This window comes from Molothrus aeneus, chromosome 10 (assembly GCF_037042795.1).
Source record: "Molothrus aeneus isolate 106 chromosome 10, BPBGC_Maene_1.0, whole genome shotgun sequence".
Classification (NCBI taxonomy): domain Eukaryota; kingdom Metazoa; phylum Chordata; class Aves; order Passeriformes; family Icteridae; genus Molothrus; species Molothrus aeneus.
In genome coordinates this window covers 22,432,150-22,450,579 of record NC_089655.1, presented here as the reverse complement: position 1 = coordinate 22,450,579, position 18,430 = coordinate 22,432,150, and the positions used below count along the sequence as shown (strand labels likewise).

At 42.7% G+C, this 18,430-nt stretch overlaps 1 protein-coding gene across 1 annotated transcript in view; it reads left to right on the top strand.

Moving 5' to 3' along the window:
* SERPINI1 (serpin family I member 1) overlaps positions 1-18,123 on the top strand; it is a 46,067-nt gene extending 27,944 nt beyond the window's left edge. The window contains exons 4-9 of the mRNA XM_066556237.1: positions 536-730; positions 1,501-1,705; positions 9,111-9,208; positions 14,420-14,506; positions 15,689-15,778; positions 17,343-18,123. Of these exons, the coding sequence (XP_066412334.1) occupies positions 536-730; positions 1,501-1,705; positions 9,111-9,208; positions 14,420-14,506; positions 15,689-15,778; positions 17,343-17,419 (752 nt within the window). The 3' untranslated portion in view covers positions 17,420-18,123. The remainder of the gene's footprint in view (positions 1-535; positions 731-1,500; positions 1,706-9,110; positions 9,209-14,419; positions 14,507-15,688; positions 15,779-17,342) is intronic.
* The last annotated feature ends 307 nt before the right edge of the window (positions 18,124-18,430 follow it).

Here is an 18,430-nt window from a genome sequence, read left to right as displayed (position 1 = left end):
AGCTAATGCCACTGGAACAAATGCTGGGAATTTATGTGGATTTTTGCTGCTTAGTCCTGGCTTTGAATTCAACAGAAGATGGCTGAAGCTCCTACAGAGCTGGCCCAGGTGAAGCTGCAATGGGTGCAGCTTTAAATCAAGCCCCTTTAAATCAAGCACCCATTTAAGTGCTTCTTTGGATTGGAACCAAAGTTTGTACAGGTTCTGACCTTAAGGTGGAAGTGCTGCACAGTTTCATAGCAGCAGGGTAAACATTCCAAATGTGACCCTCTCTCCACGTGGCTTCCTTGTGGGGTGTATTTAGTAGTGATCAAGAAACAGTTGCCTAACACGTCCTTGATGGAAGGGTTTCCACACCTACACTGTGATTTAGGTTTACAAAACACTGGCACTTTAATTGGAGATTTAATGAAACATCTGAATTGGAAATTACATGTTAACACTGCTTTTTGTTTTCCTGCATTTTTCAAGCTGCCTTAAGTTTGGATTTAATGCTCATTTTGACATGCAGACTGACAGCTGGGTTTCTTTTTAGGTATGATCAAAGATTTTGTGTCTTCAAGAGACTTTGGTGCTCTAACTCATTTGGCTCTCATCAATGCAATCTACTTTAAAGGCAACTGGAAGTCACAGTTCAGGCCTGAAAATACCAGAACTTTTTCTTTCACTAAAGATGATGAAAGTGAAGTGCAAATTCCAATGATGTACCAACAGGGAGAGTTCTACTATGGTGAGTAAGACCTTTAGCAATTTAGAGCTACTAAATCTTCACTTAATGGGTTTGTTGCAGTAATATCCACTTGTATTGTTGTCTCTTCTTCCACCTAGAATTTTTAATGTGCTGTTTGCCCAAAGAAGGGACTCAGAGGTTGTTTTTTTCCCTAATGTGTGTATTATAGCTGGTAGCAACATTTATAATTACTTGCTTGGTGCCACAGGATGGATTTCAGAATATTTATCCATTGGATTGAAGTTCTTTGCAATTCTTGAGCTAATCCTGCTTATCACAAAAATATTTTTCTTGTGCTGTGCTAAACATTCAAATGAGTAATGTTTGTTCTTTACTGTTGGACTGGTATAATAGAGGTTCTTTGAACAGCAGAACTAATGATCATTTTTAGTTGGAGCTTGAGCTCCAAGAGGGTTCTAAAATGTCTGGCAGCATTTTGCTGAATCTCATCACTGAAAAATCCTCTCTCCTGAATAACATCTCTGCCCATTTCCCTGAAAGTCTCAGCAGCGTTAAATTTTAGGCTCTTCTCTGCCTAACCACTGAAAGTTATGTCCCAGAGCTGTGATTATCTACAAACTGTGTGATAGCTTGAGCTTGTATTCTTTAAGAAATCAAATGTAAGCCTCAAATTCTGTGATGAAGAAACCAATTTTATATAAAATTTTATATAGCCTAAAGAGCGTCATTTTTAGTTCCAGTATCTAGTAAATACACTACAGACAAAAGCAAATAGCTCTAACAGGGTTTCTGTTGTTTTCCTCCTCTAGGAGAGTTCAGCGACGGCTCCAACGAAGCAGGAGGGATCTACCAGGTCCTGGAAATCCCCTATGAGGGGGATGAGATCAGCATGATGATTGTCCTCTCCAGGCAGGAGGTTCCCCTGGCCACCCTGGAGCCACTGGTCAAGGCCTCCTTGATTAATGAGTGGGCTAACTCTGTGAAGAAGCAGAAAGTGGAAGTGTACTTGCCCAGGTGAGAGCATGCTCCCGTGTCCTGGAAGGGGGAATTGCATCCCCACTGATGGAGGAGCAGAGTAGGGAACACCTGAGCTGTCCTGCTCGAGCTGGAGTGATGCAGCAGCCACAGGAGGGTGGCTTTGGCAGCAGGGCCTGGGGATGCAGTGCAGGGGGAGGTTATATCAGCTTTCCTCTCTCTCTGGAGAGCTCTCCAGAAAGCAAAGTTCCCTCATCCACCCAGAATGATGCTCAGAGTAGTGCAGAACTCATTATGGATAAGCTCCATTTAGACAGGAGCCACAGAAATATTGGAAGTCTGAACTACCATTTCATTTAGGTGCTAATTAGGTTTCCATGTGCTGCTATTTTCAGAAGTTCTAGTGGTGTGTGTCTGTGTTGACACCAATGGTTGAGTGTTGAGGGGTAATTCCAGTCAGTTTTGGGTTGGTTTTTTCCCAGCTGTAAGAAGTGCTAGTTTTTTTCCTTAGAGCAGCAAAGAATAACAAGACATCAATACCAGAAGAGCTGAAATTTGTGTCAGTCCATTTGCAGCCACAGGCTGTGTGCTCAGGGCAGATTTGCCCACATACAGCATTTGGAGCTTTCCTGGAATCCTGCTTCTTCCACCTTCAGATATTTCTCATTCCTGTGCTCTGCCTGGCTTGGTAGCAGAGTTGTTTACTACCAAATGTCACTAATAATGTACAGCTGGCTCACACTGTCCTTTAAGTGATTCATGATGATTTCATGGAAGTGTTTATGTAACAATAGAGCCCATCTCTGAAAGGAATCACTTCCACTTCTTCTGTTTTTGTGGCACTGAGCAGTGGGTACGTGGCTGCAGAAAAAATAAACTCAAGTGAATCCTTAAATCATTCAAACAGTTCTTTGAGTTCAGGTGACTTGGAGATGTGAGCTTGTTCCATTTCACAGGTTCAGGCTCCCTGCAGCCCATCAGCTCCCTTTCCAAAGCAGAGACCACTGTCCAGGAGCTGAGCTCAATAAACAAGGCCAGCCAGGATAAATTAGGGTGAGGTGGACTGGTGCTGTCAGCATGCCCTGATCCCAAATTGAGATGGAATCCACTCCCCTGTAAAGCTTAAAGGCAGAGTGCTGAGGGTCCAGCAGCATTCTGGGGCTGGTTTTCAGTCCCCTTAGTGAGAGTTTCTCTCTGATTTTAAGCCCCAGTTCCTTTGAAGAAGCAGCAGGAGCAGCCAAGAGCTGCATTGCAGGTTTTATACACACTGAACCTGCTGCTCTCTGTTCCTGGGATTTGTTTCTTGTTTGTTTTCTCTGGGAGCTTCAGGTCCCAGAGGCCTCAGAAAGTCCACTAAGACACATGGGAGGGGATTTTTCTCTTAGGCTGCTTTTGCTGCAGGCCTGGGCAAACCTGGGTGTGAAGGAGAAGAGAAATCTGAGGATTCCTCCATCCTTAAGCTTTCCTTCTCTGCCTGGGACAGCAGCCTGTGCAGCAAGTGCTGAAGTTGGGCATCTTCTCTCCTAGAATTTCCACAGCAGATTATGGAGATCCTCCATTGATTATGGAGAAAATCTGTAAAAACCAGTTTCCATATTGAAGTATTTTTGGTATCTAAACACATGAATGACATTGAAAACAGAATTAATTGTGGTTATGACTTGGATTCAGTTTATATTGGTGATTTGGGGTTCTGTTTGCAGAGACTCCAGGGTTCTCTGTGGCCAGGTTCTCACATGGGGATTTGAGGCCTGGGGTTTGTGTGATCATAAAATGTCCTTATTTATTCTGCCTTCAGGCTGCTTGGTTCTTATCCAAGAACCCCAAAGAATGGGATAAACACCTGCAAATTCAGGCTGTACAGAGGCAAACACATGCTAATCACCTTCAGTGCTTTCAGCTTACAAAAGATAACTATCCTGAGCCTGGAATTGTGTAGGAATTCTGCAGTCTCCTGACAAAAAATCCAGAAATTAATTGCATGCTCCCAAGGTGTTGGATTCCATTAGGGATTCAGAGGTGATCTACAGGATTTTGTCAATGCTCTAAATAAACACTTCATAAATATTTGATGCTGTGACTCAGAAAGGCATGTTATGAAATGTGGCCTCAAGGCTCTGTCCACTGAGAAATTGAAAGCAGCACTGGAATAAAATTAAATTTTTATATCTTGAGAGATGCTATCCAATTATAAAGTGAACATTTTTTAAACTTATACATTTGTAATGGGTCTGAATGACTTGCCAAAGCAGAGTTAATCACAACTTTGCAATTTCTGTCTGCATTATCTGTGTGCAAATGAAATTGTGTATTATTCCTCTTAATGGCAAAGGAGAGATTTGTACAGAATGGTTAAATTATACTTCCTCATTTTCATTTCCAAATCATTGTTTCCAGCTTAACCCAGACTAAAATGATCAACATTTTAATCCACTTTTTGCATAGGAGTGAAACAGACCATGAATCTAATTTACAAAGCTGTTTCTCCAACATAAATTACTTGAAGAGCATGGGAGGAACTGGTACCTAATAGTGGTGCTACAGTTTGCAGATCCCTTCTTCAGCATTGTTCCAGTGTGCCCAGATCTCTGTAACAACCTTCTTGCTTTTTTTGTGCATTTAAAATAGCTTTAAAATCTTTAGATGGTGCCAAAATGATAAGTGGTGTTAGCTGAAGGTTGTTTTCTTTAAAAGAAAAAGCAGCAAGCACTAAAATCCCTCCTCAAAACTCAATATAAATCCAAACCAAAATGAAGAAAAAAAAAATCCTTGAGCTTTCTGGTTTTACTTTTTAACCTGCTGTCTCAAGTCCCCTTTTGATGAGGAATGGGCCAGTGCTGGTTGTCCTTGAGACACAACCACAGCAGAGGCACAAAACTCCCCTGGAACACAATCCCACCCAATTCCTGCCCGTTGAGCCCTGGAAGGAAGGATCCTCCCAGAGGAAAACCCACAACCTGCTTGGCTTCCCCTGCCCAGAGCAGCTGCATGGTTGTTGGTTTTGGGGTTGCTTTTTTTGCCTGGTTTTGCTGTTAGTGGGGGTTTTTTGCTCTCTCACTTGTTTGTTTTCAGAGTATTAAATCCTGGAGGCTGCTCCTAGCACCTGGGGACAAGCTGGCTGAAATTCCAGCCAGGATGCTGGAACTGATAGCAGCTGGCACTGGAGCCTGGGTGCCAGCAGTGCCTCAGTCCCCAGGGCCTGTTCTCCAAATGATGCCTCAGGTTTGAGCTTTTCTGTGTTTCACATTCTGTGCTGCTTTAATGTGTGGGTCTGAGCTCCATATTATGGGATGGTGAGCTCTGTGCACAGAGCAGGGAGACAAAACAATTCCTGCTCCAGCTGGGCACCAAGGACAAATGATCCAAATCTCAGCCCCAGAGCACAAACCCCGTGGGCTGGAGAGAGAAAAACAAGCAGGGTGGGACTGCAGGGGCTAAAGCTGGGATGGGACAATGAACTGCAAGGTGCAAATGGAGCAGAACTGATCCAAGGCAGAGACCCCGGGAGCGCTCGTGCATTTTGGGGCCATTTTGGTTCATCTTGGGTGCAGCCCTGGCTGGGCTCTGGTGCTGCCCAAGGTGGATCCATGGAGGAGATGCTTGGAATGAATCCCTGCTTTATTCTGGAGCTCTGCCCAGCCTCTGCTCCAGGGCAGCCTGCACAGGGCATCACCAGCAGGAATGTCAGGCCCTGCAGCCATTCCTCTGTTTGCCTGTCCTTCTGCAGGATTTCATCCCTTAGAGCCAATCTGAAAACCTGGAATTGTCTTGCTTTGGCTCACTCAGAACCCTCAGGAATTTTTGAAGTGATGGCATTTGGGATGAATCACTCCAGGCTGCAGTTCCCGTCTCCTGATGAGTAGACCCTGTACCTTCATCCTTCTTGGCTCTTGAGCACCTAAAAATCACAGAAAATTCAGTGTTTTAAGGGTTGCATGACACCATAGAAGATGAACACATCTTTATTTCTTTCTTTAAAGGCTGTAAAATAGAAGAAAAGATGACCTGATGTGGAATGTTAATTCTTAACTACAGAATGTCAGTGACATAAATGCATCATTTTATTCTAATGCTTGTGCAAGTTTTAAATTGCATTAAAATGTCCTGATTCTCAGCTAAAATCTCCAGAGGCTTGCTGGTTTCTCTACTTAATCTTCTCTTCAGTGTCTGTTTCTCAGATTTCCCTTTGTGGTTTTTAAAGCTCTCAGTTGCTAGCGTTCCATGATTTTTGATACTGAAGTATTAAAATTAAAAGTATTAAAAAGTTTTCAGAGTATTTTTAGCATCAGGAGCACCTAAAAGATGGTGGGAGAAATCAAAAATGACCATCTGGTACATGATATGCAGCAAAGTGCAAATAACCAAGTGCCAGGGGTAGTATTGTGGAGCTCAGCATTCCCAGAGTGTGGGGAAATGAGCTGGAGTGTCAGTTCTGTGCTCTAGGTTGTCAGCTTTGATTTTGGATATCATCCTCACTGTCTGGGAGGAGTGCACAGAAATCCTGATCTGACTGAGGGGTAACTCCTGCTGAATGTTTATGTCAAACTGCAGAGCCTGAAATTAAATTTCAGGCTGTGGAAGCTGCCCTGTTACTTTTGAGAAAAGGCTGGTCCTGATGTCAGCTGAAATATTGGAAATCTCATTAATAATTGATCTGTAACTCTGCCTGCTTTTCAGAGCATGTGAGGAAAGAGGGGAGATCTCTTTGGAGTGGGGTTTTACCACAAAACTCCAAGAAGGGCAGTAATGAGGTTTGTTTCTGTGAAGGGATCATTTGATATCTGTACAGCTGATGTGGTATTTTGGGTGTGTTTTGTTGCTCACAAAAAGCAGGAACTCACCTCTGCAGATGCTGGGCAGCCCCTCACTCATCCAGCTGCTCAGGATTTGCCTTTCCAGAGCTTCCAGGCAGGGATGGAGCCTCCATCTCCCGTGGCTGTGCTGTCCTTCCCCCAGGCTCTCCTTGCCTTTACAGCCCATCTGTTGGCTTTGCCTTTCCTCACATCCATGCTCAGTGAGCCTTTCCAGGTTTATCTTTTCCCTGAGCCTCTCCCAGGGCTCCCCCTTGCTCAGTGTGCAGGAGCATCCTGTGCCACAGCTGCTTTCTGGGTCGCTTGCATCTCTGAGCAGATGGGTGTTTGCTGTCTGATGGTCCAGAGACTTAAACCCACCTGATTTCCATTTCTGTCTTACTCTGATACTCTGCACTTGGAAAAAAAAAAAAAAGCTTTTTTTGCAGTTATATTTCTTATTTTTTACTTCTCGTGCAGACTTTACTTGCTGCTTTCTTATCCTAATATTTCTTACAAATTTGACACTGCTGGCTCCTACCTAAATCATGTTGAAAGCTTGATGCATTTAATATTGGGGTGAAATAAAAACCACATAGGGAAACAGCTCTGAAAATTCTATAAAATGCATTTTAACAATCATTTGCATTCTCTGTAAAGTAGGTGCAGCTGGAAGTGGTTTTCAAAACGTTTCAATGTAAATAGAATATAGAAGGAAATATTTCTGGGTTTATTTTCTGTGGAACTCTTTAGTGTGCACAGACAGGACCTCTGGACTGGACTGTACTAACCCTAGCATTGGGAATCAAGTCTCAATTCAGCTTTTTTAGGCTTTTTACCAGAGTCTCTGAAGTAGTTGTGGGCATGTTTTACAAGTGTGTTGTGAGAGTAAAAGTGGTTTTAGTTTTGAATCCTAAAGGTCAGGGAAATTTGATTGAATGAGCAGCTTGTAGACTTGTTACCACAGTAACTGATGCAGGATCTGCCAGAACAACATGAGAAGCTTCTTCAGTGCTTGAAGTTTTGTTGGTCTCTTCTGATTCTTTTGAGATCTTTCAAGGCAATAAAACCTCAAGAATCAGTTCCTGTGTTTTTATTCCATGCATGCCCTGGAATTGGTCTGGACAGAGTGCATGAACACTGCTGATGCCACCAGTGATTTATCAGTGCTGAGCTATCTCCAGATCCTATTTTAAGTCCTAAAATTATTCTCTGGATAATGATAATTCTGGATGATATCCATTCCACCCCAGATTTTTGGCATCTAGTGGCATTTCTAAGTTCATTATGAAAGTAGATTATGTACTGGATTTTTTTCAGGTTTGTGCAAGTGAGGAAGATCCACTTGACTCTTATCCAGTTCTGTTTAATGTCCAGATGATTCTTTTTCAAGCTGCCAAGGCTGGTGCATGCCAAGGTTGGACATCTCAGCTCTCCATCAGCTGTGCCCTGCCCACAGCTCTGGGCCAGACTTCCACTAGAAGAGAACATGTTGTTCTCCATGGAGCTGGGGAGTTCAATCCCAAAGAAGGAGATTGCACATGTATTTGTTTCTAGCATTTCTGTGCCCATCACCAAGGACTGAGCTGTGCCTGGGGCTGACTCAGTGGCTGCAGGAACCAGAACAAAGCAGGGCAGCCTCCTACAGACCAGGCTGTGTGCTGGACAGCTCCAGCCAGCACATTGTAAATCACAAATAATTCCCTGCTCATTCTCCAGAGCCCCCAGAGCTCACCCCTCACAAGGATTACACTCACTCTCCTGTGTCACCCTCTACACATCTGCTATTTTCTGCTGGGGGCTGCCATTACTAATATTTTTCTGCCATGTTTCTGTGTTTCTTCAGCTGTCCAGTCTCAGTCTGGCCATGCATAAAGGTGGTTTTTTTTTTTTGTTCTACTGACACCAGGCATAGCTTTTACAATGTTTGAAAATCACCTTGTAAATGGAACAAGCTTCTGCTTGTTTTCAGCTCTCCCAGGCTGCCCAGAATGTTGCCCTCAGGACAGATGTCAGTTTGTCCTTCCAGCTCACTAACCCAGCCTAGAGCAGGGCTTTTGCCAGGTGACACTCAGTGCATTTACACTAACAACTATTTGTTTTCCCTGCTCTTTACTCACAATCAAAACTCAATTACAATTGTGCCACCACACTAATTAGAAGCTGAATCAGCAATGCTTCATAATTATATTCATATTCATAGCTGGTCTTCCTTATATTATCAAAGTGAAAATGGAGTATGTATCTTATTCCTCCTTTGCCAGCAGCTCTCTGGGAAGTTCTGCTGTCCTTTGCCTCATTTGATATTCTGTTCTGGTATCTGCACAATTAAATTCAGGTTTTAGAGAAAACCTCTTGTGTAAAAAGTAAGCATTTCCATTAGCTGCTGCATAATTTTGCTCTGCAGTTTTATGGGCAGGGGGCTGCACATACCATTAGCATATTTTTGATTGCTTCTGTATTAGGAAAAATCCAGCTGTGAGTAAACTCATTTGTTTATAAGCAATTTTTTTTTTTTTGGAAGGTGTCACTAGCACTGGATCACCTACTTTGCATTATTTATCTTGGTGTGTTCACTTAGAAAATTTAATCTTCTAATAACAGTAAGTAGTGCTTACATCTGGCTTTTTGTCATGTTCTCTTCCATTCTCCAGGTTCACAGTAGAACAGGAAATTGATCTGAAGGATGTCTGGAGAGGTCTGGGAATTACAGAGCTGTTCAGCAGCAGTGCTGACCTCACCGCCATGTCTGGTAAGAACTTCTTGCCTTGTCTCTCAAGGCAGATGAGGGAATACATTTTTTCACCTGGGAAAGTTCACTCTGAGTGTTTCAGAGCTGGGTCTCATTAGAGATGGAGACCAAGTGTGATGCCCTGCAAGAGGCAGGCGCAGACTGGAGCAGGGCATGGCTGCAGTGCCCGGGTGGGATTCACGCCCCAGGGGGGGCACTCTGTGTCTCCAGTGCTCTTTGTTCCCAGCATGAGGAGCACTGAGCTGTTGCACAATTAATTCCTCTCCCCACTGTGATGGTGTTCACAGGGGTCCCAGGATGAGGGAAGAGATGAGAATGTTGACTCCGTGTTTCAGAAGGCTGATTTATTGTTTTGTGGTATATATTATATTAAAACTATACCAAAAGAATAGAAGAAAGGATTTCATCAGAAGGCTGGCTAAGAATAGAAAAGGAATGATAACAAAGGTTTGTGACTGAGACAGTTCAGACAGCTGGGCTGTGATTGGCCATTAATTAGAAACAACCACATGAGCCCAATCCCAGATGCACCTGTTGCATTCCACAGCAGCAGATAACCATTGTTTGCATTTTGTTCCTGAGGCCTCTCAGCTTCTCAGGAGAAAAATCCTAAGGAAAGGATTTTTCTGTGACACCCCAGATACCTGGAAGCAGCACAGGAAGGAAGAGTTTGGAGATAAAAACAATTTAGTCACAAATGCCACCTGCATTCAGCAGAAGTTGGAATATCCAATACCTTCAAAAATCCATGTGGAAGTGAGATATTTATGCTTTTAATACCTCCTAAAGCTGTTCATGGAGTCACAGCATGGTTTGGGTTGGAAGAAACCTTAAAGACCATCTCATTGCACCCCTTGCCATGGGCAGGGACACCTTCCACTGTCCCAGGTGCTCCAAGCCCTGTCCAAGCTGGCCTTGGGCACTGCCAGGATGCAGGGGCAGCCCCAGCTGCTCTGTACTGAGGTGGCACCTGTCTGATTTTTGGGGTTTTTAGCTCCATGTGTTGCTCCCCAGCCATCCAGCAGCTCCTTGGCTGGTGGGAAATCCTGTTCCCACTGTCTGACCCTGGGACAGTCACTCCTGTGTGCCTTGGTCCAAGCACTGCTCATAAAGCAAACCTTCCTCACTCACAGAGCAGTGTTTGTGATGTTCACAGCCTTCCATTTTTGCTAAATTTGAAATATTCTTTACAGTCTATCATGTAGCTTATTCCACTGGTTTGCCCCCTTCACTTTTCCAGTGAAATTGAGGAAAAACTGGCTTTAGCTAATATGAAAAGAGTTGAAATAAATGAAAAATCCCTTTTTCAAAGAAATAGCAGTTTTCTGAAGAAAAACATGTTCATTTTCTCTGCCAGCTCAAAGAAAAGTCAGCTTCCCTTTAAATTCTGGTCTATTTATAGGAAATTATTTACTTGAGGAAAAGCTCCAAGGATAATGGAAAATGCACAGGGAACCACAAAGGCAGCACCTGGCTTTTATTTAGTTCCATGTAAAATTCATTTATATATCAGGGACATCTACTTATCAAGAGTTTGGCAGAAAGAACCACATGCTTGTGTCTTAATCCATGTGACTAATGATTTATTTAAAGTTTTGTATTTCTGACAATTGTATTGTACAAAATAAACACCATGTTCTGCCTGGCTGAAGTAACTCCTTGCCATTTAAAGATTTACTTGTTATTTAAGTATAGAGCAGTGTGTAGAGAAAATTCATGAGTTTTACTGTAGCTTTCCTGCTTTTCACTGAAAATAGGTTGTTCTACCTGGGCATGAAAAGGTTATTTGTAAATTAAGAATGAAAAAATGGTTTTGAAGTAATGTCTTTAGTGAAAACCCCACAGTTGATACTGTCTAAATGAAATTTTAAGTAGTCAAAATACAGAATACTTTCCTTCTTTCTAATTTTCATCATTTAAAATATGGATGGAGGAAGGGAAAATAAGTCATGAAGACAAATGGTTTAAAGTTGACTTTTATAGACACCTGAATGGGACATCAGGAAATGGAAGTTGGAAGTTGATGTGGATCTCGGGGTCACCCCTCTGGAAAATCTTGCACTTCATGAGGTCTTAAATGTAGATATTTCAACAAAATCTTTAACTGGACACTTAATTTAGGAAGATATAAATCAAATTAAATCTAAAGAGATTTTTGAGCAATTTGGTTGCATTTACAAATCCTCTCCCCCTGCTGTGCTGTTGCTCTGGCATTGCTGCCAGGAAAAGTCTCCTGAAATTTCAGCAGCAACCCAAATCCTGTCATCAGCTGCAGGCAGATTGGTGACCTCAGCAAAATTCTCTGTGGCTTTAGTGGCTGTAAACCACATTGCAGGATTATTTTTCAGTAGTCAGAATTTTTTGCTGTTTCCCCCTCAATCTGCAAAATGGACCCAGAAGGACCAGCTGTGCCCTCTGGAATGTCTGGGCTCTGAGCAGGGCAAGTGTTACTGAGGTGCACTTTGCAAATGTTGCACCCTGGCAGGAATCAGGCTCTTTGACAATTGCCACAGGTGAGTAGGAGGACATTCCCCTTGGGCTGCCAGCTCTCCTCTATTCTCACTCTCACTTTCAGCTACTTGCATCTGATTCCATCAGCTGTCCAAAATAATCTTGAAACAACCTCTGCTGTTTGAGATGTTACCATTGTGACTTTACCACATCACATAAATTTGCTGCTTGAGTGTTTTAACACCACTGAAGACTTAGCACTTGAACTAATTTCAGTGCTAAAACTCCCCTTCCCCTTCAAATGGTTATAATATTTCTGGCTGTTTTATAGAGCCCTAAAAGCAGCTGCTTTTAATGCAAGGTGACCTGGGCGAGCAGTGAAGGGATCTCAGTGACTTCCTTCTCAATAAGAAGTAGTTAGAAGAGCATCAGTCCAGTAAATAACTCTTGGAAGTCTTGACTGACATCCATATAATTTTTCTGGGACAGCCTAAGCAAGAAGAGCCAATAAACCCACATGGTATTTTTTTTAAAAAATGAGATTTTCAGAGCAGCCAGTTGGCAGCTGAGTGGGAGTCTGCAGACATATGGAGATAGTGACAAATGAAGTGTGGTGCCAGCAGAGTCGTGCTCATTAGGGGGCAGCTGCAGCTCCCTCCCACTCCCCAGGGGTCAGCCTTCCTGCACAGAGCTGAAACTTGGCCACCAGATCCACAGGGGACTCCCCTGAGGTGTTCACAACCGAGCCAGGAAAATCCGCATTTTTCTTATGGAAATCCACATTCAGAGAAGCTCCTGGAGAGGAAGGAAGTGATGGGAGATGCTCATGGCAGCCCCACCTTGTTCCCTGTGAAAGCCATAAGGGAATGTGGGTAATCCTGAGGAGATGGAGCATTGCAGCCAGGGATGGGACAGTCCCAACCTGCAGCAAAGGAAAGGCTGGGACTCTCAGGGACAACATTATGCTTTCACAGGAAAATAGATTCATTCACTGCAGGGAGAGATGAATGAGAAGGATGTGATAGCAGCAATATAAAGAGAAGAATCTAGAGAAGGTAATTTGGGATGTGGAATTGCTCTTTTCATCATCCAAGGACAAAGATACCCAATGCAGCAAATGGAAAACCAATAGAAAGTGCTTCTCTCATGGAAAACTTAACCACAGGGATCTTTGCTGGGTGTTCCTTGAGATTGGCAGGACTGAAAAAATGAAATTGCTCCAGAGCAATCAGAACTCTCTATATTGCACTGAATAAAGGCACTCTGTGGATAGAAACTTGGGTTAGGCTACAAGGCTCATGCTGGTGAGAGGATATTTTTCTCTTGGAAGTTGTGCTGCAGTTTTCATTTACAGGGCTTTTTGTACCTTCTTGTGAAGCAGCAATTCCATAGCTGGAATTGTACTGGGTGTACTGGTCTCATCTGCAGTGGCACTTTTTGTGTTCCTGCCAACTTAAAATGTTGCTTTTAATACTCAGATCCTGAAAGCTCTCACCTTTTGTACCTGATGGCAAATGCTAGCAGTGTTTGTGCTCTCAGAAATAGGGGCTCTGAGCCCACCAGGTGGAGACCAATCTTCTGAGGTGTATTTCTCATCAGGAATACACCTTGGAGTTCCATCAGCACCACCAAAGCACCACCAAACTATGCAAAATAAAGCACTGGAAGCAAAAATGTGGAATATTTCTATGAGTATTACAGGGCACAGGATCAGGCTTCAGGGCTGCAGTAATAAAGAAGTGATTAAAATACATGGTTAGGCTAAATGGGTGTTCCTCCACTTACTATGTTTTGTTGAACATAAAAAATGTGTTTGGATTTAAGATTTTTGCTTGGTGTTAAAGACAAGTGGGTGCTGCATGTCCCATGTTTTAAAGGAACAGGGTGGAAACTGAATCCCAGCTCTCAGGACAGCCTTGCTGAAGGCTTGGGACTGAAGTCTAGACCTGGTACCAGTTTTAGCAGCCTCTGTTTTACTGCACACAGTCCCTGAGGGGATGATTTGGGGCTTTTGTTGGTGAGATTGAAGTGCAGCAGCTGAACTGGGAGCTTTAATTCAGCGCTGAGTGTACAGAGCAGCAAATGAGCTCTGCTGGGGAAAGACTTTTCCAGCTGCTGCTCCTCCTGCCTTTGGCTTGCTTTGGCATTACAGCTGCTGAGGATTCCAATAGAGCTGATCCTTCAGCATCCCACAAAAACCTGTGAGACATTCAGCAGGAGCAGGCTGGGACTGGAATTAAAATACTGACAGAGAAGGATGGAACAGAAACAAGATTGAAAATAAAACTAGCTCTGTGGTGGTTCTTGCAATAAATATTCCCCTTCAGCTTCTTGTAAATATATAACAGAAGAAAGAAAAGACCTCATTTTCCTGGAGGAAGCCTGTGTTGTACCTAGTGCAGAAATGAATTTTTTTATGCCTGTAATGTCATAATCTTTTTTCCCCACTAACTGTATTTAAAATCTTGTGTCCAAGGGCTGTTTTTACCCTCTCTTTATACACTGTGCTCAGCTCAGGGCAGTCCTGAGCTATTTTAATATCCATGGTGTAGGAGAGCACTGCAAATCTGAGTGAGGTAGATGGTGCTGTTAAAAGGCATTGGCAGAAGGTGTTGTAATGCAAGAAATCCCTTCTGCTGCCCTGCCTGGTGTAGAAGGTGGATAATGGTGTTGGGGTTTTGGCAGTGTTTGGGGTGGGTTCTTTAAATGCTTCAATCTTCTTGTTGAGCCACTTGCAATCTGTTCCCCTTTCCTCTGCAGATAACAAGGAACTTTACCTTGCAAAGGCACTTCACAAGGCATTTCTAGAAGTTAATGAGGAAGGATCAGAAGCTGCTGCTGCCTCAGGTACCTGACTGAAAAGCAGAATTAAATCAAATGTCTGGGAATTCTCTGCTAATTAATTTTTTACAACTGATTTGCTGTACAGGCAGGAAAGCTAAATAGCAGCATGGAGACACAGCATAGCAAGTGTGCTGCTTGCAGAAGAGAATTCTGCAAATCAGAAGTGTTGGCATTTCTGTAACATGTTTTACCAAGAGTTTTGAGCATCCTGTGAAAAACCTCTTCTCTATTTTCTGATTGTCAGGAGAGTAGAGTCTGCAATTTACGTTTCCTTCGTGGAACTTGAGCAATTCATCATTTTTCACCTGCTAATTGAGATGGTCAGAGGCATTTGATCCAGGAGAGTTAGAGGGAGATCAGGGTGGTTGTGGCAGCTGCATTTTAATAAGCTCAAGTCCAGGAAAACAGGATGGGAGGTGCTGAATGCACAACCAGAGTTGGTCCCTGTCAATTCTGGGGGCTGGTGCTTGCTTTACAGATTGGCACATGAAAATAAGTTACATTTGTTGCCCATATATATCACTAGGTGATTTCTAGCTGCCTCTTCTTTGCCAGCCTTTGAGGAAAGGAAGAATTGCTTGCCAGGTCTGGGTTGAATTGTGCCCAGCTCTCTCTATGGACATGCTCCAGTCTTTATGAACAGCGGAGTGAAAAACTTAGAAGTAAATGAAACACTAGGAATTAGTAATAACATCCTGGAGAAGTCCACGCACCTCCAAATAAAAGTAACAAAGGGCCAAACTCTGCCTGATTCACAGTTAATTTTACCTTCAGCTCTGCAGCATTTAAAAACACCAGCCAAGAGCTGCAGGATCAGCCCATTTAATTTTTGCATGTTCCCTGGTCATTAAGGGTTCCCTTTCCCTCTCCACTGTGTAAAACACAGAGCTGGTTAATGCAGTGCACCTCCCTCTGTGAGTGAGCAGCACTCACAGCTCCTCTGAAGGTTCTGCATCTTAAAATTTGTATGCTGCTCCCTCAGCCTGGGAAATGGCAGCACTCTGCATTGTTAATCATTCCAAAGCCAGAATAGGCAATTACTCTGCAGGCCTCTTTCCTTTTCTGGGAATATTTTCCTGCTGGTTTTGGTGTTGAGGGTGGCACCTCAGGGGCTGCACAAAGGCGAGGGGAGCAGGAGAAGGGGCAGAGCTGCTTGACAAGGTGCCTCTGTTGTGTTTCCTCTAGGAATGATTGCCATCAGCAGAATGGCAGTGCTCTACCCCCAGGTCATAGTGGACCATCCCTTCTTCTTTTTGGTCAGAAACAGAAGAACAGGTGAGAATATTGCAGACTTCTCTGAGTTTTTCACAGCACATCTTCAAGCAGTCAAAGGAAAATTGCATGTTTTGACCAATGGGCTGGGCCTGTATTATGCATTTCCTTAGTTTGTTTTAAAATACCCAATATTGAAAGACTCACCTTTTCCATGGCCCCTGAATCTTTCTCCAGATAAAACACCAAAACATCTGACATAACCCTGAAAAACACTCCCAGAAAAGAAAAATTCACCATTTCTGTTGTGAGAGCAGTGTTACTGCCCTGAGCATCCATAATCCTTGCACTCCCTGAGAGCCTGGCTGCAGTCAGCCCAGTGAAATGTGCTCCCAGTACCAAAGGATTTGCATAATGGAGGCACATTACAGCTGGGAATGATTCTGTTGTGCTCTCCAAGTGCTCTGTGGCAGGTGAGGGATGAGAGCAGCACTCACCAGCAAAAGGGGCAACAGGGATTAAGTAATTCCTGAGTCTGGTATTTGTAATTTGCTGTAACGATGTGGATGTGACTGGGTGATAAAACATTGCTGTGCACCCACAGGGGTTTTATGGATCTGCTTGGGGAGAGTCACTTGTGGGACTTCATTCCCACAAACTTCATTCCCAGCAAGGCAGGATACCAACTCTTAAGGGTTTTTAATAATAAAATTAAATAAAAATTAATTATAATAAATTAAATATTATTATAATAAATTAAATATTAATTATAATAAAATAAAAATAATTATTAATAAAAATTAAAAATAATAAAATTAAATATTATTACTGTTGTAGACCCACAAACTTCATTCCCACCCACAAACTTCATTCCCAGCAAGGCAGGATACCAACTCTTAAGGGTTTTTTATAATAAAATTAAATAAAAATTAATTTTATTAATTTATTAATTAATATTACTCATTCCCACCCACAAACTTCATTCCCAGCAAGGCAGGATACCAACTCTTAAGGGTTTTTAATAATAAAATTAAATAAAAATTAATTATAATAAATTAAATATTATTATAATAAATTAAATATTAATTATAATAAAATAAAAATAATTATTAATAAAAATTAAAAATAATAAAATTAAATATTATTACTGTTGTAGACACATTAGACAGAAAATATATCTGGAGAAGGGTATCTGGCCTTTATTGCTACTCAACATCCAAAAATCTCCCCAAAAAGAAAAGTTCAAATCAGGACAGAATAAAACTTGCTCACTTTGGGATAGTTCTTGAAATTGCAGGACCCTTGTTGCATGTAGAAAGAGGAGCTGCCAACAGCTGTAGCTAAAGCCTCAAAGCTTGTTACTAGTCCAGAAATCTGGGGTTGGAAACCTTTTGAAAAAATCCTGTTGGTTGCCCTTCCCCTCCAGACAAGCCCAGGTGCTCAGGTTTGGTTGCTCTCTTCAAACAGGGCTCCTGAGCCATTTCCTGTACCAGGTTCTGAGACATTTGTTCCTGTAGCAATCACACAGCGCAGCTCTCGAGGTTATTGTTGGTATTCATCACCTTAAACCCTCAGCTCCTCCTGCTCCTGACACCTTTCCCTCCCTCCTTCCCCACTTTGTCCACAGGTACCGTGCTATTCATGGGAAGGGTGATGCACCCCGAGGCAATGAATTCCAGCGGCCACGACTTTGAGAAGCTTTAACTGCCACCAGCCACCAAAAGGAGGAGATAAGCACATTCAGTTTGAAGTTAATATATTTAAGGTTTGCTGTGTTTTCCCCCAAGACACTGTTTCAAAACGCTTTTGGATCTAACTGTGTGCAAGTCAGTTCCCAGAGGAAAGCTTACAGTATTAAAGTAATGGTTCTGTTTCTGTCATTGTGATTGCTGTGTCCTTAAAATAAAGTTGTGTACATGTCAACAATTGTTTCTTGTTCTAGAGAGTTGTAAAGCAGAAAACTGCAAATCCATTATTTGTAATTTTTTTACAGTCCAAAGACTGACTTGATCAGTGAGCCAGGAGCAGAATGTGTGCAGCTCTGAATAATGCAAATGGCAAAGCTTGGTGGGCATTTCTAGAGCTGAAGAAGCACATGTGGACACTGTGACCTCCTCCTGTCCCTGGCAGAGCAGGAGCATCACAGCCTGTGATGCTCTGCTCAGCACAGAAAATAAATGGAATAACTGAGCCCAGTGGATTTGATCCTTGCCTGTGGTAGACTTTGTGTGAACTGTCCCACGTGATTCTCAAGTGCTGCTTTTTGGATGCTCCTGCATGTGGCTGCCACTGCCCCCCTAAGTGTTGATGAATAAAATGATGCCAATAAAACCCGATCGCATTAATATCCGAGACCTGTCAGTGTAGAAAGCTCTGTGTGTGACTGAAGTAAAGGAGTTCACTAGTAATGCCATTGGTGTGGACATATTTTTTCTCCCCCACAGCAGTTCTACTCTTGAATATCTCATTTCAGGGCTCTAGAATGTTCTTTCTCAAAAAACAAACCCACCCCGACTTCATTTTAAGCGTCTAAAAATGTTCGGTTCGTAAATAAAAATCGAAAGGAACAACATCCTCCTTTTCATTTCCTTGCTTTTCCCTGAGAACAGACTGGCAGGGAGGAGAATGACACCTAGCACAAGGAAATGTTAGCAGGGGAATTAGTTGCTGTTTCCATTTGGAAGAGGAGGAGCAGTACCCACTGTCAGCAGAGAG